The 23,392-nt window shown below is 47.3% G+C and overlaps 1 protein-coding gene across 1 annotated transcript in view; it reads left to right on the top strand.

The window, feature by feature from the left end:
• The window catches only part of ZC3H3 (zinc finger CCCH-type containing 3), a 236,474-nt gene that overhangs the window by 128,261 nt on the left and 84,821 nt on the right, over window positions 1–23,392 (top strand). Inside the window, exon 5 of the mRNA XM_035124913.2 lies at window positions 19,413–19,606. Within this exon, the coding sequence (XP_034980804.2) occupies window positions 19,413–19,606 (194 nt within the window). The remainder of the gene's footprint in view (window positions 1–19,412; window positions 19,607–23,392) is intronic.

Below are 23,392 nucleotides of genomic sequence, written 5' to 3'. Positions count from 1 at the left end.
CCCCAAATGGGCATTTCCTGCTATTGCCCCAGTGTTAAGGAATGTCCCCCTGCCATGCCTGAATCAGCTGCCACCAGTCGCTCCGTACCTCTTGCAAAGACTTGCCTTTATGGCCAGGCTTTCCTTGACCTGTAAGATTGGACCCTGTTTTTAATTCCTTCAGTAGCACCTTAAAGACCAACTAAGTTTTTACTTTGGTATGAGCTTTCGTGTGCATGCACACTTCTGAATCCCCCAATTCCTGTTCTTACATGCTTCTATACTGCTGTCTTACTGGTTTTAATGTTGTATTTTCTTTCTTTCTTTTAATGACACTATTCGTTGTTTCTTACTTAGTGCAGTATAAATATAAAGAGAGCAATCCTAATTGCTGGAAGCCAGCATGACATACGTCAGATCCACATCCTAATTAGGAGCAGTGTGCTGCTGGCTGAGCCGGCCAAAGCCCGGCAGAAGGGAAGCAACCGTTTAAAACAGAATTGAACTTATACCACTTTTTCCAATGGTGCAAGAATCACGTGGCTGAGCAGAACAGAGTTAGGATCCAGCATGACTATCTGCGCCCCCCATTTAGTCCTCCCACACTTCATCCCTGTGGATCTTGGGTTTGGATTGTTCCCTAAGTGGTTGATAAATACTGTAAATAAATTAAAACAATGAAATAATATACAGCCGTCACGACTAGAAGCTGTTGCAGCCACTGAGTCACTAGAGGAGGCTTTGCTTTGCGTTGCTTGCAACCAATTAGCAGAAAGCGTCCTTCTACCAAGTTCCTGGCTTGAGGCAAGCTGGTTGTTTGAGAGAGGGAGACGTCTCATTTCCCGATCACCTCCGACTAGTCAGACACCGGGCCATCAATAACTAGAACCCGAGAGTGAAAGCTGTGTCCACTGAGAATTGCTGGTGGCTGTGAGAAATGTTTAAAGCTGGCGGGGGGGGGGGGCGTCCCACGATTGCTCCCCACCGGGGAGAGGCGAAAATGCTGCTTGGAAGCGGCAGTGGATCTCTGCCGAGTAGCCTGGGAATGAGAAGCGTATGTTCCCCTTCAAGGGCGGGGGGGAGTCATTAGTCAAATGGCTGCCAGGGGACAACTTTGTGCTGAAGTGCTGGATTGTTGGAGAGGTGAGTGCTGAATAGACTCAACCTGTTATGCGGTGGTCCGGGGGAATTGTAGAAATGGAGATGTTGCTGAGGAGCTGCTCTTTGGTCTCTTAACACAGCTCCATTTCGTGTTCCCCGGGAAGGGGATGTGCAGTTAATTTTGAGTCTTCTGAGGGAAGCTCCTCCAAACTCCTTATTGAGCATCTGTTCTCAAAAGCGAGCCAAATGCCGGCACGAGGGGCTGCGCTGGCAGCTGAGAAAGTCTGCCTTCTCCTGCTTGTGCCTAGCGATGGCTGGAGCGCGGCCAGCCACAGAACTGGCAGGCTTAGTCCCTCGAAAGGGTGGTAGGTTGCACCCAGTGGCTGGCCTGACCTTAAATAAGGCGGATGCTCTCTCCAGGCAGGCTTTCCCAGAACTTTAAAGGGTAAAGGTACCATTAGGTCCAGTTGTGACCGACTCTGGGGTTTCGGCGCTCATCTCACTCTATTGGCCGAGGGAGCTGGCGTACAGCTTCCAGGTCATGTGGCCAGCATGACAAAGCTGCTTCTGGCGAACCAGAGCAGCACATGGAAACTCTAGGTAAACAGGTTCAGTTCTGCACTCACCAAACCCACATTCTGTGGACCAAAGTCTTAAACTCTGCAAACAGGATTGTCTTTGCCTCTGGGTACTAAGGAACTGACCATGTCAGGAACTGCCAAGAGAACAGCCCCTTGCTTCCTAAGCACTGGAAGCCCCCGTACCGTGTTTCTCCTAAAATAAGCCATACCCTGAAAATAAGCCATACCTCGAAAATAAGCTATGTTGTTGTTGTTTAGTCGTTTAGTCGTGTCCGACTCTTCGTGACCCCATGGACCATAGCACGCCAGGCACTCCTGTCTTGCACTGCCTCCCGCAGTTTGGTCAAACTCATGTTCGTAGCTTCGAGAACACTGTCCAACCATCTCGTCCTCTGCCGTCCCCTTCTCCTAGTGCCCTCAATCTTTCCCAACATCAGGGTCTTTTCCAAGGATTCTTCTCTTCTCATGAGGTGGCCAAAGTATTGGAGCCTCAGCTTCACGATCTGTCCTTCCAGTGAGCACTCAGGGCTGATTTCCTTCAGAATGGATAGGTTTGATCTTCTTGCAGTCCATGGGACTCTCAAGAGTCTCCTTGTAGGTTAAACTGTACCATACTTAATAATAATAAAAAAAGACATCCCCTGAAAATAAGCCACCGTGTTTTTTTTTTTTTGAGGAAAAATAAATATAAGACGGTGTCTTATTTTTGGAGAAACACGGTAGGAGGACATTTATTTGTCTGTTTTGGGAGTTTTAAAGTTAATGTGTGTTTAGGTTCTTCACCAGAACATTATATAGTCAAACCTTGTTTCTCAAACGGCTCCGTTTTTGAACGTTTTGGCTCCCGAACGCCGAAGACCCAGAAGTAACTGCTCTGGTTTTCGAACGATTTTTGGAAGCTGAACGTGCTACGCGGCTTCTGTTTTGAGTTCCTCTATTGTATTGGGCGGGGTATAAATAAATTATTATTATTATTATTATTATTATTATTATTATTATTATTATTATTAAGGCTTCTGCTTTCAGTTTTTGGTTGTTGAACGTTTCAGAAGTTGAACTGTCTTCTGGAATAGATTATGTTTGACAACCGATGTTTGACTGTAGCAACAAGTGTGGGTGGAGAGGGAGAGAGAAAGAGAGATTTAAAAGCAAAGATTAAAGCAGAGATTTAGTAAAAACTCTGAATGTGTCCACTACTTCTTAAATGTTTAACCCTGAATCTCAGTTGTTGCAGTAAAAGTGAAACCCTCCTTCATTTCTCTCTTCTTTTTTTGCCTTCCAGAGAGGTTCACAGCGTGCTGCCAAATCTTGTGCAAAAAGTGCTTCCTTTGTTCAGCTTTGAATTTTCTGTTCCCTTCCACTGTGGCAGAGAGAGAGAGAGAGAGAGAGAGAGAGAGAGAGAGAGAGAGAGAGAGAGAGAGAGAGAGAGAGAGAGAGAGAGATGGAAGTTGCGCTCCTGTGTTGGGAACAGAGAAAAGCAGTTCGGCCCTTGCACTTGAGAGCCAGATAGGGTGGCTTTGTCCTGCTGTTCAAGTGCTGTGGTTTGAATCCCTCCATGGATTTAAGAGGAAAAGGTCCAGCTGGAGTTGTTATCATCATCTGTCTTTCTGGGAGAATGAAAGCCTTGAATTCGCTCAGTGACATGTGTGGAGGCTCCAGCCCCATGTTCTTGCAGCTGACTCTTGATGGTGGCACTTGGCTTGTTATTATTATTTTGTAAAGGCACGTTTGTATGGCGTGCCTCGATTTCCCTAGCCTTTTTTCTCCCACCCCCCTTTAAAAAAAATCATTTGAAATTTGCTTTCTGTCCCCACTTTGGGGGTGAGGGAAAGCCAACTCTCAACCTTGTGTAGTCAAGGTTATGGCGATAAATTCTGTTGCATTGTCACTTCTATTCGGAGTAAATTGGCTGGCCGCTTTCGGGCTGAAGGGAAGATAATTTGCTGTAGTATTTCAAATGGATTAGAAATGGATTTGAAGGGAAAGTTCATGCCTCCCATTACAAAGGCTAGAAAGAAGACTATCTTAAGGCACTGTTCACTTGCTGGCCTTCATTATCCACGCTTAATACCTTTCCTATTTTCCAGCATTAATGAAATTTCCTGTCGGAGCAGGCTTGCTGGACGGATGGGAGAAGTCTTTAGATCGGAGGGTTTGTGTTGCAGAAAAGGAATTACAAGCCCCTCGTGTTGAGGGCAGACGTATTCTTCAGGTCCTTGGCCTGGCTATTATCTCATTAATTTTATCCTCTCTTCTCAATACAGTTCATTTCCGAAGGCCGTCCTTTCCATTAGGGTAACAATTTGGTGGAGTGCTGTGACACCGCGGAGAATGAAAAGCTACAAGCTGTTTTTTCGAGGCACCCCCTGCCCTCCTATTTTGGAGGGTGTCCTTCCCCCCTCCCCCCCTGCCCCCTGCCTTTGCTCAGAGTTGAATGTCGGGCTCAGCAGTCACAGGTAAGGCCAGATGAGTGCCACTGCTGCTGGTAGATAACTGCTCGGGAGCCCTGTGAATTGGGCTCTGATCTTTAGAGTCACCCTAAGAGGATAACAAGGCCTTTATGAGGATGTGATGGGGACAATGAAGCCCCAGGCGCCCCCTCCCCTTCCCCCCTCCCTTTTGTGGGGAAACGCTTTGTGTTCAGCCAGGCATGGGAGTCCTCCCTCCCTCCCCCTCCCTCCCATTGCCACTGTCCTATTGAGTGTGGAGCATGAATGATCTTCTGCAGCCAATTATTCCAAAGCTGCTCCTTCCAACGGCAGAAAGGTGTGTTGGAATTACCTTTCCTTTCTCCTGAAGAATCAATCCAGCGCAACTCCTCTCCTTGTGACGGCTTGGCTTTTGTTTTAGCTCCGTTTTGTAATTGCGCCATCCCCTCTAGTTTTACATTTTATACTGGGAACGGCTTTCCCATAACCTCTTTCCGAGAGCCAGCAAGAACGGTGGTTAACGGAGGCCCAAGTTCACACAAGCAAGCAGTGGCTCACCTGGCTGGCTTCTTGAGAGTGTTGCAGCAAGTTTACTGTGAGGTTTTGCTGGGTTTGGCCAATTATGTGGTTGAAATTGGCCAAACCACATGGAAAACAGTTTCTGGGTGGCTCTGGAAGCTTGTGTGAACAATGCATAAGTCCATTTTGGCACTTTTTCTTCAAGGAGCTCAGTGTGGCCTGCATGGTCCTTGCCCTCCTCATTTAATCCCCACAGCCCTGTGAGGTAGGTTAACCGGAGAGGCAGTGAGCTTCACGGCCAAGGGAGGATTTGAACCCTGGTCTTCCAGGTCCTAGTCCAGCATTCTAACCGTTAGGCCATTAAGTGTCTGTCACGATGCGTGATAAATTTCCCGTGCTGCAAACCCTTCTGTGTCCACAGTGGACCATGTACCCTGTGTCGTGCTTGCCAGTCCGCCCTAAGGATGAATACTCCTTGGTAATGATCTGGAATCAGATGGTGAGACGGCTTTCTCCCTGGCGCCCAAACAGCGGCACTTGGAAGGCAGAGCAAGATAAAAGGCCACGATGAAGCATTTTGTGACTGTGTTGATAGCATGGATCCATTCTCTTTCACGCTTGTCTGCCGCACAGGGTGCTTAGATGATAAAAAGAGTGGAGTGCCTGATAGAGTAATGACTGGCATGGATTTTAATTCACTCTGTGAGTGGCACAGTACAATTTCTGAGCCCGCCATTGGCTGGCTCGTGCTGTCACATACGCAGGACGCTTGGAGATTTCTTTTCTTTCCTGCCGTTGGATGGAGCTGCCGTTTGTTGGGCCTCCTTGCTCCCTGGCATGGTGGTGATCCTGCAGCCTTCCTGCTCGATGATCCCCTGATCTCTGCTGTACCAGCCCTGGCTGTGTCCCCCCCCCCTTCTTCTTTGCAAGGAGGCTGGAAAGAGAGGGAGGGAAAACGAAAACTGCTGAAGCAGTGCTGAAACTTCCTGGCGCCTTTCGCCTCCCGTCTTGCCGTCTCCAGCAGGGGAAACAGCTCTAAAGGTTATTGGAGCAGATTACAGGTCTGTTCGGGAGTTTGCCCCCTTAGCTGACTTTGACTGTTCCAGAAATGAGCGTTTCTCGGGCCACAGGGCCTGATTTCGGGGGCCCAGATTCACAGATAGCTAGAACCTCTGCTCCTTCCGCCTGGAAAGTTCCCTCCTGGGCCCATCTGTGTTCCTGAAGATGGGCAGATTTCTGCTTTCCACGTCCTGTTTTTCTTGTAGGAGTTAAATGGCTGCCGAGATCAAATATTTATTTTATTGGTTTATATAGCGGGATTTATATATCAGTTAATCAACAAAACCTCTAAGCAGTTTACGTAAAATATAAATGTTCAAATTTTCGATAAAATGTGATGTTAAACGAGTTTTGGAGGGGCTGTATGCTTTCTGTGTGCATGCACGAATGTGAAATAGCTAAATGTGAAAAATAAGTTAGACCTCAATTTCTGTAGGGAGATTTGGCTTACCTTTAGCTTGAGGTTTGCTCACTTTGTGGTGAAACTGCAACCAAGAGAAAATGAAGGCAGTGTCTAGGCATATTTGTCCTAATAATAGCATATAGTCTTTAAATAATGCCTCCATCATTATGCAGTGTCAGCCTGGCCATCCTTAAAGAGCAGCTCAAGGGCAAGGAAGCACCTTAGATTGACAGCTCTGGGGTCTCCCTTCCTTTCAGCCTTTCGTGGAAACCACACGTCCACTTTCTCAGTGTCCCACTCGAATTTTGTGCCCAATACCAGCACTTTCCTGCCACCTATATTCATTTATCAGATTTATTACCCATCCTTCATGCCAAGGTCCCAGGGCAGGTTACAGCAGTTTGGTAAAACTTTTTTTTTAATAAAAAAAATACATGTTATATGTATTTGTTAAAAAAACAAGAGAAACAGCTCTGGACAAAAGCAGCACAGTTAGAAACAGAAGAGATCTCCCCCCCCCCAAAAAAAATTCTTTTATCTTCAGCAGGGGTGGAACTCATGGATGTCCAAACAAAATAAAAAAAATCCTTTTAGTAGCATCCTGGAGATCAACTAAGTTTGTCATTGGTATGAGCTTTCGTGTACATGCACATTTCTTAGGTTGCATGCACACGAAAGCTCAAACCAATGACAAACTTAGTTGATTTCTAAGGTGCTACTGGAAGGAATTTTTTTAAAAAAATTGTTTCGACTACGTCAGACCAACACGGCTACCTACCTGTAACTAGAATCATGGATGTCCAGTTCAGCTGAACTTTGGAAGATTCAGATAACGGAAAGTCCTTCATGCAACGCATAAACTATGGAACTCCCTGCCACAGGAGGTGGTGATGGCCATCAATTTGGATGGCTTTAAAAGAGGATGTGACAAAATCATGGAGGAGGAGAGGGCTATCGGTGGCTGCTCTTTCTCTCAAATCTTGTTTGCGGGTTTCCTATGGGGGCAGCTGGATGGCCCCTGTGAGAACAGGATGCTGGACTAGATGGGCCATGGGCCTGATCCAGCAGGCTCTTCATATGTTCTTATGGGCCTTCAGGCTTACGACAGAATCTGTGTGGTGAAGAGGCTAGGAGATGCTCCATCTACCTGTGCTCCCTGACTCACAGCTTCCTACTTGCTTTGGAGACAGAGTCCGATAGCTTTTCTTACCTTTGCTGAATTTCAACATTCTAAGATGGTTGTTTGTTGGCCAGAGAACTTTATGCTATGGGGTGGCACACAAATGCCATTGATAAATAAATAAGTCGGCATTTTAGGAGTGAGATGTTGTGAGGCATTTGTACCCTGCTTCTGCCCTCCCAAGCTTTCCACCAGATGGTATTCCAGGCAACTGACAACCATTGTTGTTGTTTAGTCGTTTAGTCGTATCCAACTTTTCGTGACTCCATGGACCAGAGCACGCCAGGCTCTCCTGTCTTGCACTGCTTCCCGCAGTTTGGTCAAACTCATGTTGGTAGATTCGAGAACACTGTCCAACCATCTCGTCCTCTGCCGTCCCCTTCTCCTTGTGCCCTCCATATTTCCCAACATCAGGGTCTTTTCCAGGGAGTCTTCTCTTCTCATGAGGTGGCCAAAGTATTGGATTCTCAGCTTCAGGATCTGTCCTTCCAGGGAGCACTCAGGGCTGATTTCCTTCAGAATGGATAGGTTTGATCTTCTTGCAGTCCATGGGACTCTCAAGAGTCTCCTCCAGCACCAAAATTCAAAAGCATCAGCCTTCTTTATGGTCCAGCTCTCACTTCCTGAAGAGAGAAAAGTCCCTAGGATCTCACAAGCAGTTGCTTCCTGATTGTCCCATTGGTGTTCTTTGTGCAGGTAGTAGAAAGCACCAGGAAATTCTGAAGCATCCATTCGTTCCATCTCAGAGTGAGTTGCCTCCCAGGCTTGAGGAAGAGTCTGGCAGCTCAGGCAAACCAACCATGGCTTCTCAGCTACCTTGTGCAGGGTGTGTGACACACAGAGAGGGAGAGGGAGGTGGTAGTGCTGATGTTTTTGATCTTAAGAGAGCAAGTGGGGGTGGGGTGGTTGTGGCCGTGCCCACTGCCAGCGTGCAACCTCAGTAGATTACCTCCAAGGGAGTGCAGTCCTTGGAGGAAAACCTTTTGTTTTATAGAAATGAATTTCAGGGGCTCGTGTCTAATGTTTTCCCCTTTCCATCACCTATACTCCCTGCTGATCTAACCTTCTTTGCAAAAAAACAAAAACAAAAAAACAACAACCCAACCACCCCAAACTTTGTGAAAAAAGCAAGTTCCAAAGGCTCAACTCCTCGATCCAGAATCACAAATATGAATGGAGTGTGTGATGCAAAGCATGCTGAGCGGCAGTTTTACATAATGCATTGAGTAAAATATGTTGCGTGTATACTTTTGACTATAATGGCATTCGTCTTGAGGTGCATTGTTTTTTAATTCCCAGACCCTTGATGTATAATGATTAGTCTGAATCAGTTTGCATAATATGGTCATTTTTTTTGCACGAAACAAGGGAGGCGGCAGGATGCTTGCCCAACCCAACTTGCAGGAGTTCCCGATACTGTTTTTTTCATGCCAAGGCAGTCCTGGGTGGTCCAGCTTTTAAAACCGAGCAGCCCTTCTGGGAAACGAAAAACAGAACAATAATGTGAGTTGCTTAGCTTAATTTACCTTTGCAAGGTGACTGAGGGCAGGAGCATTTCATTCACTTATCCATCCTGGCAAACTCTTGGTTTCATGTTGCAGATGGGAAGTTGAGGCTGAGCCAGTGATTTTGCCCCGTGACCCTGGCTCTCCAGCCCACCTTCCCTGGCAGCTGCTCCTGGTTGCGACTTTTCCCTCCTCGTGCTTACCTGCTTTGCAGGCATTAAATATTTATCCTTCTAACTCCCATGATTTTCATGCAATAGTTAGCATCCATCAGCACTTATTTCCTCCTCCTTGATACAGGAAGAGACGGTGGCGTCGAAAGGGATCAGTTTCTACAAATCACTTACACCTCTTGGGTGTGCGTTTAATGTGGAATTGTTCCTCCCTCCCTCCTTTTTTCTTTTCTTTTCTTCTTTTTTGAATAAGACCACTGGAACTTGTCAGGACTTCTTGCATTACAGGAAGAAATGGCTCTGTGGGATAGCCGAGGGGGAAACCAAGACCCCGGGCTGCACATTTTGTATTCAACCAGAGGGAAATAATGAGCTCCCTTAGGGTCTGAAACGGACAGGCTTCCGTTTTATGGCAGACACGTCCACTATGGTACGTTTCCCTAAATGACTCACTTTGTGCTTATAAAGCCAACCCATGCCTAATCTGTCGAGATATCAGCCCAGGTGTTTCTGTTAAAAGGAGTGCTGGGAGAAAGTCCAGACTGTATGCTAAACTGCCCTTAGTTTCAGTGCTCAGAATAATTTGCACAAATCTACAAATCTGCCTTACTCTGAATGCAAAGGTTGGGTTTTTTAAAAAATTTTTATTTTGCATGGCAGAGGAAAACCACCACTAGAAGCCCTAAGGAATCGACTTAGTGAAGCACTGGACCCCAGAATTCTGGCTATCTGCCATGGATGCTTTAGCTGAGATTCCTGCATTGCAGGGGGTTGGACTAGATGACCCACGGGGTCCCTTCCAACTCTACAATTCTATGATTCTACCTCCTGCCAGACCTTTTAAAAAAATTATTTAGAGCATTTGTACACTGCTTTTCAGCCAAAAAGATCTCCCAGAGCAGCTTACACGCAGTCAAGACAAGACAGCCCCAACCTGCAGACTTACAACCTAAAAAATGCACCCCAGTTTCTAGACAATTGTTCCTTTGCTGACCAGCTGGTGCAGTTCAGGGGCAGAAGGTGCCTGATCGCACCGGCCTCTCACACCAGAGCCCATAGAGGAAGCGCTGCTTCTCAGCTCTCTCCCACTCCTGGGTTGGGTCCCTCAGATCCCCATTGAAGGGAGGGGAGACCTGATGGAGCTGGCCTGTCACAGCAGAGCCGGCATACATCTTGCCTAGACATTTTCTGTTCTCTTCCACTGTAGCCTGGTTCACACGTCACACTAAACCAAGCCGTGGTTTACCCCAGTGTGACACAGCCCCAAGAACTACTGCAGAGGAGCGAGTCCCTGGGAGCTGACGCGTTCGTGCCAAGCCACGGTTTGTCTGAGAACTCTGTGCGAACAGTGGACTAGGAAAAGCTGCCAAGGATTTTCGAGCTGTCGTTCCCTGCAATTCTTTGCACGCTGAGTTTTGAAAAGAGAGCACTCTTACGGCAACTGAAACTGTTTTCCCTTCATCATACAACCCTCCTTCCGCTTGTCCAGCTAGATGTGGTTGTTTTCAGTTGCACATATAAAGATCTCTTTCAGCAATTGTCAATCTGCCACGTTAACCCGGTTACTAGCCAGGAAAACCTGGTTGGGGACCTCGAGCGTTCCCCACTTAGATTAATGTGTTTTAAACACTCAGTTCCAGCTTAAAGGAAGCGACTGCGGTGCGCGCATGTCTCTGTGAGAATCCAGTTGAGAATTACCTTCCACTTCAGCTCCAAGCAACGCACTCCATTTGCTGCTAACGCAGGAGAAAAATAAGCACAGTTTGCAAGAGGCTTCTCTTAGCGTGATTTTTCCAACGTGATAGATGTCCGATAATAATACGGTGGAGACTTCACACAGCTCGGGCTCTGCGTGGACTGTGCCGGCAGGACTACACATGTTCTTCCTCTGAAAGAGAAAGCAAAAAATGCCTTGACCACAATTCTGGGCAGCTGTAGCGCAGGGGCAAAGAACAGTGTTTGCAGCCTGAAGGGTTTTTGAAAGTTAAAACAAAAACAAAAATGGGGGCAGGTCCTGTGGAGAAAACAGTCTCCCCTAAGCCTAATTTGTTACTTTATGTTAGAAGCTGCTAGATATTCGGAATAATGAATCTGAGAGCAGATGTTCCCCATCAGGCTCTCAAGGCCAGTGCTAAGGAAAATTGGTTAATCGAGAACTCATGATGCAAACAGGTGTTTGTTCCTTTAGGATAGGAGGGGTGACTGAGCAAGCACCTTTTACTGGAACTTGTGGACACCTAGTGAAGCTGAATGTTCGGCGATTCAGAAAGCCCTTCTTTACACAGAGCATAGTTAAGCTATGGAACTCTCTGCCACAGGAGGCAGTGATGGCCACCGACTTACATGCCTGTAAAAAACGATTAGGCAAATTCATTGAGGGTAAGGCTATCAAGGGCTATTAGCTCCCGCAGTTGGAGACAGAGGCAGCAGTATTTCCGAATACCAGTTGCTGTTCTTAACATTAAAAAATAAAATAAAAAATTGGCCGCAGTCATTCTTACTGCGTAGGTAACGAACTGGATAAAATGCTGTAATACAGTCGTTACTAGGGCTGTGTCTGGAAAGTACATGGAAACTTCCAGAGGGTACCAAAATGCAAGAGCAAATCTTCTCCCTGGAGCAGGCTGCTCTGACATCATTCTGTGTGTGCTGGCTACTGATTTGTGTCTAGGCAGAATTCCAAGTGCTCTGATGTTTACCTTTTAAAACCCGAAGTCATCCGGGTGCAGGAGCACCCTGCTCCTCACATGCCTATTTGTGCACTCAAGATTAACCTCCGAGGCCCTTTTCCACCCCCACCCCCTCTTTAAAAGTAGGGGGACTGCCTGGCATTTGGTGAGCGGTGGAAACCTGGCTATAAAAGAAGATGGGCGTCAGGGATGTAGTGACTACTCTTGAGTAACGACCTTCCACATGCTTGTCTTTCAGACGTTTTTATTGGTGCACATTATTTACAGTGTAACAAACTACTGATTCCATGTCTACCCACTCGAGTCAGATTCCTGCACTGCCCCCCTCCGCGTTCTGGACCAACATAAAAGCCTCGGAACTGAGAAGCGCCTCCCTTTCCTCCTCCTCCTGAATTCCGACGTTGGGGGGAAGGGTCTTCTGTCTGACCGATTCCTGTCCTCTCTGTCCGCCTCCCTTTCTTCCTGCCTATGGAGCAGGGGCTCTTGGATGCTGCCAGAGCCCTGGCCCTCCCTCTCCGTTCCCTGACTCCCTCCATCAGACCCTTAGCTCTCATGACTGCTGGGAGACGGGCTGCTTCGGATGAAGGGGGGGGGGTTCTCTATAAGCCCTCCCCCTTACAATGTGGTTGGGTTTTTTGTTTTTGTTTTTGCAGAATATAGGCTGTGCGGCTGTTTGGTGTCTGTTTTCTTTTGTTGCTGATGCTGCAGACTTCCTGTTTTATGTGGTCTTATGTTGTTCATTATTAGTATTTAAAACCATTTTCTAAGTTACTTGTGTGGCTCCCTTTTGGGCTTGAAAGTGCTGTTTACCATAAGTCGTAAGTACAGGAAAAAATATGTTATCCAATTTAAAACCGAATGGTGGAGACCTCTTCCACAGCTACCACCAATATTATCAGCCAAGAGCAACCTTTCTCAACCTTGGGTCCCCAGATGTTGTTGGACTACAGCTCCCTTCATCCCAGACCACTGGCCCGGCTAGCTAGGGATGATGGGAGTTGTAGTCCAGCAACATCTGGGGACCCAAGGTTGAGAAAGTCTGGCTCAGAGATACATGAGGACAGATGTTTCCAATAAATAGATGTTAAAAGGCATGCTTCACGGTGGGTGTCATGCAAACAATCCCAATTTCTAACGGCTGGGGAAATGCCTTTCAGTTTAGCTCTTGGCAGTTCAATTTGTCTGTGGACGACTCACTGGCAGGGGTCGCTGGCACCCCAAGGCTTCTCCCGGCAGAGGCCCACAACTGGCTCAGCAAACCTAACAGGGCCAGGCGACCCGCTACTGGGATAGCTCAGTTAGTGGAGCATGAGACATTTAATCTCAGGGTTTGTGAGGGACAGAAGCTATAGACAGCCCCCTCCCATCTTAAACACAAGCTCTTCGCCCAGCGGAAGTGGGAGTGGGGAGGGGGATGTTTCTAGCGGGGAATCAGGAAGCAGAAGCTAGGGCTCAGGCAGGATAGCCGGGCCAAGGCGACGCTTGGGAAAGGAAGGGGGAGGCAGGGAAACCGCGGGAAGAAGACCGATCCCAGCAACCCCAGAATTGCGTAAAAAGCGCCGGGGAAGGAGATTCAGTATCCCCAGGCTACTTTGCTGGAGAAAAACGCAGGAATCTCCATTTGGAGGTTCTGCACTGGACTGACAACATAGCACTGTATCAGCACTGTAAATAGACTGCACTAAATAAAAGGATAAAAATGCAGAGCTGTGAGGAGTCGTTACTCTAGAGTAGCCACCACCACCACTGTGACAGGGTTTGAGCCCCATGTTGGATGAAAAGGTTCCTGCATTGCAGGGGGTGGTCCCTTCCAACTCTACAATTCTATGATTCTGCCGCCAAAGTTTTGCTGGTTAGCCAGGGCAGGAGGTGGTAGGAGATCTTTCCACCCATGAATTTGGGGAGGGGTTAACTGTGCTAACTCCAGAATGGCATAGTTCAGAGGCCAGATTGTGGAGCCTTTCAGGCAGGGGTAGGCAACCTAAGGCCTGGGGGCCGGATCCGGCCCAATCGCCTTCTCAATCTGGCCCACGGTGGTCCGGGAATCAGCATGCTTTTACATGAGTAGAATGTGTCCTTTTATTTAAAATGCATCTCTGGGTTATTTGTGGGGCAAAGGAATTCGTTCACCACCACCCCCAATACTACAGTATTTTGGAAATCTGCTAGTAGTAGATGTGTGCTTGGGGGGGGCAGGGGCATATTAAGATGGGCGCGGTGGGGGCGTGCCACCCCAGGCAGCAGGCTGGACAGGGCTGACCACCTCCGATGGCCGGCACCACACGACTTGGCCACTGCCATCGAGGACTTAAGCCCCGATGCGAGCAAGACTGCCTCACTCCGTGGCTTGCTCGTGGGGTTTGCCACGGCGCCGTGTCATAGGCATCCTGCGTGCACATTCGTCATGCTTCGCGACGTTTCCGTCGTGCCTTTGGGTTTCCCGTCCCGGGCAGCCAGAAGGCTAGCGACGCCGCTGGGCAGGGGTAGACTGTGGTCTCCAGGACATTCGCCCCCTCCTCCACTAACAGCACCCCTAGCAAAAATGGGGGTTGGGTAGGATTGTTCTCCAAATTGTGAGCATTTTCCACAAAAAGCAAGTAATCTAGGAATCGCAAGATCAGTAGCAGTTAAGCAACATTTTGCTCCTTTCTGAAATAATTGCAGCCTTCTGTGTACTGATCAAGTGAGTCTACCCTCTTCTGGCTTAAAGCAGTAACAGCCAAGTATGAGATCAGAAGGCACAGCAGGTCTTTTTGATAGGCATTTAGATTTATTTCTTGCGCTGGCGGTGGACTCCTGTTTACTCCTTTTAGAAACATAAAATATCAATATAGCCGTTTAAATGTCACAGTACTCATCTCAAAACCCCAAAGAGTCTATTGTGATTTTCGATTGTCACTTTGAATAATTCATTTTTCAAAAAAAGTGACCAACAAGTTAATAATACTCCAGCATTTAAAGAGAGAAAAACAGTATATGCCAGCTGCTATGGCCTCTGAATTCTGACTCCTTGGGGGCAAATGGCAGGGGACAGAGCAAACATAGGAGCTGCTCTCCAGGATTTCAGGAAGGAGTCTCTCTCCATGGCTCAGTCAGTAGAGCAGGAGACTCTCAATCTCCGAGTCATGGGTTTGAGCCCCACGTTGGGCATTGCAGGGGGTTGGACTTGATGACCCTCGTGGTCTCTTCAAACTCTACAAATTCTATGATTCTATTATTCTATTCATACTTGGAGATCAGGGATTGAACCTGAGACCTTTGGCTTGCAATGCAGATGATTTACTATTGAGCTAAGGCACTTCCTCCTAAAGGGGAGGGTTGTTGCATTTATGCTGTACTTGAGGGCTCCATAACAACAACAACAACAACAATTTATTATTTATACCTCACCCATCTGGCTGGGTTCCCCCAGCCACTCTGGGTGGCTTCCAACAAAAGATTAAAAATACATTAAAACATCAGTCATTAAAAACTTCCCTAAACAGGACTGCCTTCAGATGTCTTCTAAACATCAGATACAGTGGTACCTTGACTTACGAAGACAATCCATTCCGCGGCCGTCTTCGTAAGTCAAAGTATTCGGTTGTTGAAGCGTCCGTTCTGCGCATGCACGAAGCGCGATTTTGCGCCTCTGCGCATGCGCCGGCTGCACATGCCGCTTCTGCGCAGGCGGCAAAAAGACTTCCGGGGTTGTCGACTTTGGAATTCGAAACCTTCGGAAGTCGAGTGGTTCGGATGTCGAGGTATGACTGTAGTTGTTTATTTCTTCGACATCTGATGGGAGGGCGTTCCACAGGGTGGGCGCCATTACCGAGAAGGCCCTCTGCCTGGTTCCCTGTAACCTCACTTCTCCGAGTGAGGGAACCACCAGAAGGCCCTCGGAGCTGGACCTCAGTGTCCAGGCTGAACTATAGGGGTGGAGACGCTCCTTCAGGTATACTGGACCGAGGCCATTTAGGGCTTTAAAGGTACTGGGAGCCATTGTGGGTCTTTCAAGACTGGTGTTATGTGGTCTCGGCCGCACCTGGTTGGCTGTAGTGGAACAGGGCTAAGTCTGACCCAGAAAAACCCCATCATCACTGAGAGTGCCTGGGCACCACTACAATAAGGCGACCACATTTATTTCCACACCAATTAGACCATGGCAACTGTGGTCAGAATGGAATATAGCTGCTTTTGTTCTTTGGCCAGGATGCGATCTGTTTCCTCGACGTTTCTCGCTTGCTGTTTGATCTGTCTGTAACCTGTGGCTTGGTTTTCACGCCTGCAGCGGCAGCTCCCGATATAAAAAAGAGCTGCTTCCCTGCCTTGTTCAGTTTTAATCACAGCTGTGGTGTGTTGGAGCCCTAGCAGATGGAGCTTTCAGCAAAGCAGGCAGCCTTTTTACCTTTCCGTGTGCGCTCAGCAAGGAGAAGCGGTTGCAGCAACCACCTCGGGGTGGCTGGCTTTAATGAGTCTTCATTCGGAAATGTTTAGGAAAACCGCTGAGCGCAGGTGTCTGGATTAGAGGCCGAAGTAGTAAAGCTCAGCAGTCTCTAACGCAAACAGAAGCAGAGTGCAATTGGAGCGCAAGACATCTAATCTGCAAAGGAATGGGGCACGAGAGGCAGAAAGGCGATGGGCGCACCTTGGACGGCAGTGTTCCCTTTGGGAGAGGGTGGGTGCCTTGCCTTTGATTCGCTTATTTGGGTGATCTATATACTGTCCTTGGCAGGAGCCGCAAGTATGTTTTTCAACAAAGTCAATTAAGATTAAAATAACGCATAGAGTTCAAATAATAACACAGGTCTTAAGGCACTCAACACAACTCATAGCAGTTTGCTGAACAGCAATTTACTAGTTTCAATGGTAGCCGCCAATCCATTTTGTCTAATCATGCTTTCCCTCCTCCAAATGAATGCTGAAAAGTTATTTACTTATAAATAAATTTTATAAATTTATAAAATATTTCTGGTGCCTCCGGTCCTACTCAGATGCTCATTTCTAGAGGGTGACGCTTTCCAACCTCATGGAGCCTTCAGTGTAGGGTTCCTCAGGGTTCAGTTTTATGCCCCGCGCTGTTTAACATCCACATGAAGCTGCTGAGGGGGGTTATCTGGAGCTTTGGAGCATGTTGTCAGCAATATTGCTGATGACACAAAGCTCTGTTTGTCCTTTACATCTGCAGGTGAGGCAGTGGAAGAGCTGGACCGACGTCTTGCCTCTACAGTGGTACCTCGGTTTAAGTACACAATTGGTTCCGTAAGTCTGTACTTAACCTGAAGCGTACTTAACCTGAAGCGAACTTTCCCATTGAAAGTAATGGAAAGTGGATTAATCCGTTCCAGACAGGTCTGCGGAGTACTTAAACTGAAAGTACTCAAACCGAGGCGTACTTAAACCGAGGTATGGCTGTATAATGGACTGGATGAGAACCAGAACCAGAAGTTCAATCCAGATAAGACGGAGACACTGTTAGTGGGTGGCTCCTTAGACCAGATGGGTGGCCAGGTGTCCTGCTCTTGATGAGGTTACACTTCCTTTGAAGGAGCAGGTTCATAGCAGGTTCCTGAATCCTTTGCTGTCTCTTGAGGCTCAGGTGGCCTCAGTGGCCCGGAGTGCCTTCCATCAGCTTTTGCTGGTGGCCCAGCTGCATCCCTATCCAGACAGGGATATCCTAACTTCTGTCATCTATGCTCTGGTAACCTCTAAGTTAGATTACTGCAATGTATTACATGTGGGGCTGCCTCTGAGGACAGTTCGGAAACTTCAGCTGGTGCAGAACTCAGTGGCCAGGTTGCTCACCGGGGCAAGACGGTTTGAGTATATTACACTGGATCCTGGTCCAACTGCACTGGCTACAAATTACGCCATTTAGGGCTTTAAATGCCAAAGGAAGCACCTTTTGTAGAAGTCTTGTTCCAAACACCTCAGAGCCATTCAGCGTAGAAATACATTGGGGGAGACCTTGCTGGTGGCTTGCTTTTTACAGACTAATACATGCTACCATCTCTTTTCTACCACAAGGGTGTGTAGGACCTCAGTTCACAGTGAAGCATACAGGAGCAACAGTGGCGTCCGTTGCAGCAGCCCAGTTTCAAATGCCCAGGGGAAAATAGGAATAGTTTCACTGTGTCCCGGCAATCAGATGTTTTGTGCCTGTTTCCAAGTGTCTGCTCCACCTGAATCCATGCAGAGTCCTTTTTTTCCTAGGTCAGATAAGCGCTTTGATCTAAATACATGGGTCCCACCCTGGCGATGTTTCACAGAAGCCTTTTGATCAGGCGCTCCAGCAGAGATGCTTAAAGATGCATTTGTGCACCCAAGTCTTCTTCCTCCTCCTTCCTTGATTGTTTTGCGCAAACCAGTTAACGAACCAACTTTCTTCCTGCCCCATCTGTGGGAACTCTCAGGCACAATACATCAAGGCCGGTAGCCAATGGCAACAACCATATTAGAATAAACTTGTCATGCTAAGCACTAATAAATGTAATGATTACATTTTGCAATTCCCCCTTTTTGTGTGCCGCGCTTGCCTTCATTTAAAGGTATTGCTCCTCCGGCTTTTGCTTTCTGCTGATAGGAGAGCAGCTCCCTAATTTACACCCATTCTTCAGTCAATGCCGCGGTTTATATAGTTTCAGCTAATAGCATTATGAGCCATAGTTTTGTGCTAATTCAAAATTAGATCTCTCATTTGCATAAACAAATTACTGTTTGGATTAGCGCTAAATAGTTAAGGCAGCTGATACTGGAGCAGATTTGATTTGGTTAGAATGGCTGCTGGCCTAATGGTGAATATGCAAAACTCCGAATGCGAGTGGGAATAGTTACAGATGCAGAGTCAGCCCATGCAGCAAGCTGCGTCTTGGTGGAGTTGCCTGGAGGGCCCAGAATTTGGCAAGGAAATTTCATGTTAAAAAAAGAAAACAAGTTTCTAGTCCACAGAGGAAGCTTGGAAGCAGGATCTGAGTGTGACAGCACTCTTTCCACTTGTGATTCTGCCGCTGATGGAGAACATAGCCATCTTGACTTGTAGCCACTGATAGTTTTATCATCCAACAATTTGTCTAATCCTCTTGCTTCTGCCATGAACTTTCTGGAAGACCTTAGCAAGCCCTCGTCTCTCATCTATAACTGCTCCCTTCCCTGTGATGTGCGTTTCCCAGAAAACATTGAATGGAAGATTTCTGAAGAATTTCCCGATACAAATTGGGGTAATTTTGCACCAGAAAATTGTTTGCATTGGAGAATTTTCCGGTGTCCTAGAGAATGATCTAGTTTGGCATGCTTATTTTACATGTATTGAGTGAACCTAAAAACTTGGAAACTGCCAAGGTTGCCGGATATTTCTTTGCAGATAGCATCAATTCCTTGCTCCTAATGAACTTTGGTAATGCAAAAGTTCCAGTGGAAAAATATAAGTAAAGATGCTCTGCTCCACATCCCACCCCCTTCCCCTACGTGCAGTCTGGTGGTAATACTGGGGCATGCAGTTGGGGTCCAACTGGTCCAAGTGGACATTACTGGTCTAGAAAAGCTCTACCTCTTTCAGAAGCCTGGCTCCTGGAATCATGCAGAGCAAGCAAAGCACTGTTGAGTTCGCTTCAGTCCCAGAATGCATGTGGAAGGAAATGCCTGGGACAGGTCAGGCCAGACCACTTTTCAGAATAGCACATTGGAACAACAACTCTGCTAGCATTTAAACGCTTGTTTCTGTTGGATAGCCCTGTTGGATAGCCCTAAAAGAACATGGCAGGCTGTGAGCAAAGGTCCCCGTTGCTTACCTTGAGTGTATTATTTTGTCTTTGCAGGTCTCCGGTGCTGAGTAGCACCCGCCACTCTCCCACAGGGAGCAAGTTCCAGGCTTTGCAGCACCACTGGAGGAACAAAGATCTGCGCTGCATCGGAGGAGTCATGTACAGGGTGTCCGCTAACAAGCTTGCCAAAACTTCCAGCTCTCCGGCCAGGAGCGCTGAAGTTGCTAGCAGGAGCCACGCCAGAGCAGGTAGGCTATGGGACAGCTTCCTGGTCTTTGATACTAGCACATGTGAGTGCAGAGCTGCTCCCAGTTGGACTGGGAGGCAGCTGACATTGTAACACCGTCTCAGATCCCAACTATCTTTGTCCTGCTAAGTGTGGCTTGGGTTTCCATAACGGTCTTTTTTGTTACAGGTAGGTAGCCGTGTTGGTCTGAGTCGAAACAAAATTAAAAAATCCTTCAGTAGCACCTTAAAGACCAACCAAGTTTTTATTTTGGTATGAGCTTTCGTGTGCATGCACACTTCTGAAGTGTGTATCTGAAGAAGTTTGCATGCACACGAAAGCTCATACCAAAATAAAAACTTAGTTGGTCATTAAGGTGCTACTGAAGGTCTTTTTTGTTGTCAAGTTCAACCATCTCAGAGCCGAGGTTTGCTAGGTCAGTGCAAAGTACTTGGCAAGATAGCTTAGCTCATCTGCTGCTAATTAAAGTTAGCCTTGTGGGATTTGATCTCCTCAATCAGGAGTAGCTGAGATGTTACTCTCTAGATGTTGTCGGACTACAACTCCCATCCACATCCCTGGCCATGCTGGCTGGGACTGATGAGAGTTGGAGTCCAACAGCATCTGGAAGAGACCACACTGCTTAATCCATCCTGGATTAAGTCACAGCCCCTTATAAAATATTGGCTTCTTTGCAAGCTCACAAAGAAAAACTTCACTAATCCTGAGTGGCTCAATATCTCAGGTCTAAATTCTTGCAAGGAACCTTGGCTTATTTTCCAGAACTCAAAAGAAAATCTCCAAATTGGAAAGTTTACAAATGGAGTAACAACATTAAGACTCAGATCTACTTTACTTTGAGCATCTGTTTGGGAATCTTATTGGAATAAATGCAATTCAGGGACTCCAAATATTTTAAAATCTCCCTTTTAAACAGTGGCAGGTAGGACTTGAAAAATAGCTAACAGGAAAACAGAGATCTAGTTCATGTGTTAGCTTTTCCCTTTTAAGTTCAAGAACAAGGAAACGGACCATAGCATTTATTCAAACATTTCTCTGTCTGTGTCCCATCCTCTCCCTAGCACTGTGTGGGATGTATCACACTCTTAAAAATCCATCCATAAAAACCCAGGTATATTGTACTCCTATGGAGTGAGGAGTGCTATAAATCCAATTCAATAACCAGGTTGGTAGTTATCTGTTAATACCTCTCTAGCATTTCCCAGACATCTAAAACTCTGCTGCCAGTTCCCAAGTTCAGACATCACAGAGAGATGGTCTTGATAATAGCCTCTCCTTTATGGCAGCCTCTTCCCCTGGAAGTTCTCCAGAGCTCAGGTCTATGCATGTTTTAAAAGCAGGATTTAGATCTTTTTTTTATCTGGACAGAAATTTGTTGGCCAAGGCTCAGGTTAAGTGTGAACAGTGTTAACTCCTCCATATATTGAACCAAATATATATTTTAAAAATGGATGTAATTTTAACTCTCCTCCCCAAACATTATTTTGTGAAGATCCATTCATGTCCTGGTCAAACACCTGAGTGCATTTTCTGCCAAAACCTTTAATGTTCAGATCAGTGCAATGCATAGGCAAAGTAAGGTTGGAAGGCACAGCGGGTTCTACTCATGGCTAAGCAAGTGAAGACACTGATCTTACAAGCTAACACACCCCTTCGGGTCCCGTTCTATGGGGATGGGGCAGGCAAAAGGGCAAGCGGATGGCAGCTCCGTCGGTAGCCCCCTCTGGTCCTGTTTGTGGGTTTCCCTCTGGGACATCTGGTTGGCTGCTGTGAGGACAGGATGTTGGGCCTGATCCAGCAGGCTCTTCTTGCTTCAGAAGAACGGAGGTCCATTGCTCAGGGCCTGCCTGTTTGGAGATTCGTGTTAATAAGCTACAGTATCCTGCTGGCAGACTTCAGGGAGTCTCTTTCATGGAAAACGCTTCTTCAGAACAGTCCTACACTCCTGCACAGAAGCAGCAACATGAAAGAGGCCACTGAGTATTATGGGAAGTGTGCAGCTGTCTTCTCAACCCGGACAGGAGTCTTGTTGTTCATGTCAAGAAGCATCCCAACTCGAAGGTTCCTCCTCCAGCTTTCTTCTTAAGGCTCCAGGGAGATCAATTCCCTGGAAAGCGTGTTTCATCAACTCTGCAAACTTTCTCCCTGCTCAGCCCCCCCCCCACATGCACCTCCTGAATCTCCCACTCTGCTATTATCAGTGCACTTTAAAAATGTCCCGTCCCCCACATCCGCAGCACCCAGTGAGTTAATCGACGGCTTAAGCTAAATCTCCAACCCCCCCTCACCTGCTGAGATGAAGTGCCCTAAGCAGTTCTCTCCGCTCTCCCCCTCCCCAGCTCAGCCCTGATTTTCCACTCTCAGTTTCCTCTCTCATGCTTTTTACCTGCCAAGGCGTGTGTGTGTGTGCAGTGAGGGGAGCAGCGGTGGAGAGGAGCACAGGGCTGCTGAAGAAGAGCTCAGGAACAGCTCCCTCTTTGTCAGGGTACTGCTTTCTTGACTCCCCCCCCCCCCCGGGTTTCTGGCTGAGGTTTCTTACCCCCTCTTAATCCTCTTCTTTATGATCATCTTCCCTTTGGCCGCTCCTCTCCCTATTAAACATTTCATTTGCTTCAGTGTTTTGTTTTGTTTTTAAGTTTATTTCCATCTGGGTTGCCTTTCAGAGTGGGGTGGGGGGCAATGGCGGAATTAGATGGAGATTGATTCCTCCCCCTGCCCCATACTTAATTTGGACGCCAATCGATCCCAAAGATTTCCCTTCACCTTGGCCTGTGTGGCTGTGAAATTGGGGTGCCTTTTCCAGGAGCTCTGCAGAAGCATTTCAAATCTGATTACACCATAATCAGGAGGCCCCAGGTGTGCGCCAGCTTCCATCTCTTGTTTATCGTACCTGGCTCCTTTCCTCTTAGCAAGCAGGCAGGTGGGGGCTTGAGGGAGGAAGGGAGGACCGTCTCAAATTACGGCATGGTGACTCAGCAGTCTGGGGAAAAAATTCCTCTCCAGATTCTAAGGAGCCCATTTCCCTCGTCCACTAATGCCCCCTTTCACCATCTTACAGGTATTGCCTATTTTCAGCATCCATCTGTGCAACTTTTCCAGGCCCGGCATTGACACCCGAGGCATCCCTAGAATCAGAGAGTTGACAAGGACCCAAACAGTCATCTGGTCCAACCCATTGCAATACAGAAATCAAAGCTAAAGCATCCCTGGCAGATGGGCATCTAACCTCTGCTTAGAAACCTCCAAGGAAGGAGAGTCCATTCCCCTCTGGAGGAGTCTGTCCCACTGTCCAACAGCTCTTGCTGCCAGAAAGTTCTTCTGCTCATGAAGTTCTTCTTGCTGCCAGAAAGTTCTGCTCATGAAGCTGAGGCCTTACGCTGAGTTGAACCCATGGCTCCATTTAGCCTAGTGATGCCTGCTCTGAGTGGAAGCAGCTGTCAGGCAGGGGTGGGGCGGGATGTTTCCCAGCCCTGTTGCTTTGGGGGAAAGGGTGTAGCTCGGTGGTAGAGTATTTGCTCTGTGTGCAACAGTTCCCAAGTTCAATTCCTGGCATCTCTAGGTAGGTCTGGGGGAAAACCTCCATGTCCGAAACCCTGGAGAGCCATATTGATGCCAGTCAGTGTAGGCAGTACTGGGCTAGATGGGCTAAATGAACCAATGATCTGATTCGGTATAAGGCAGATTTATGTTTTCCTAGGTGCTTGGTTGAAGGAGCTGGGTATATTTAGCCTGGGGGAAAAAGGAGAATGGGAGGAGATGGGATAGCCATCTTCAAATATCTCAAGGA

Source organism: Zootoca vivipara, chromosome 8 (genome assembly GCF_963506605.1).
Source record: "Zootoca vivipara chromosome 8, rZooViv1.1, whole genome shotgun sequence".
NCBI classification, from domain to species: domain Eukaryota; kingdom Metazoa; phylum Chordata; class Lepidosauria; order Squamata; family Lacertidae; genus Zootoca; species Zootoca vivipara.
Note: the sequence above shows the minus strand (reverse complement) of the source record. Positions and strands in the feature narration are given on the sequence as shown.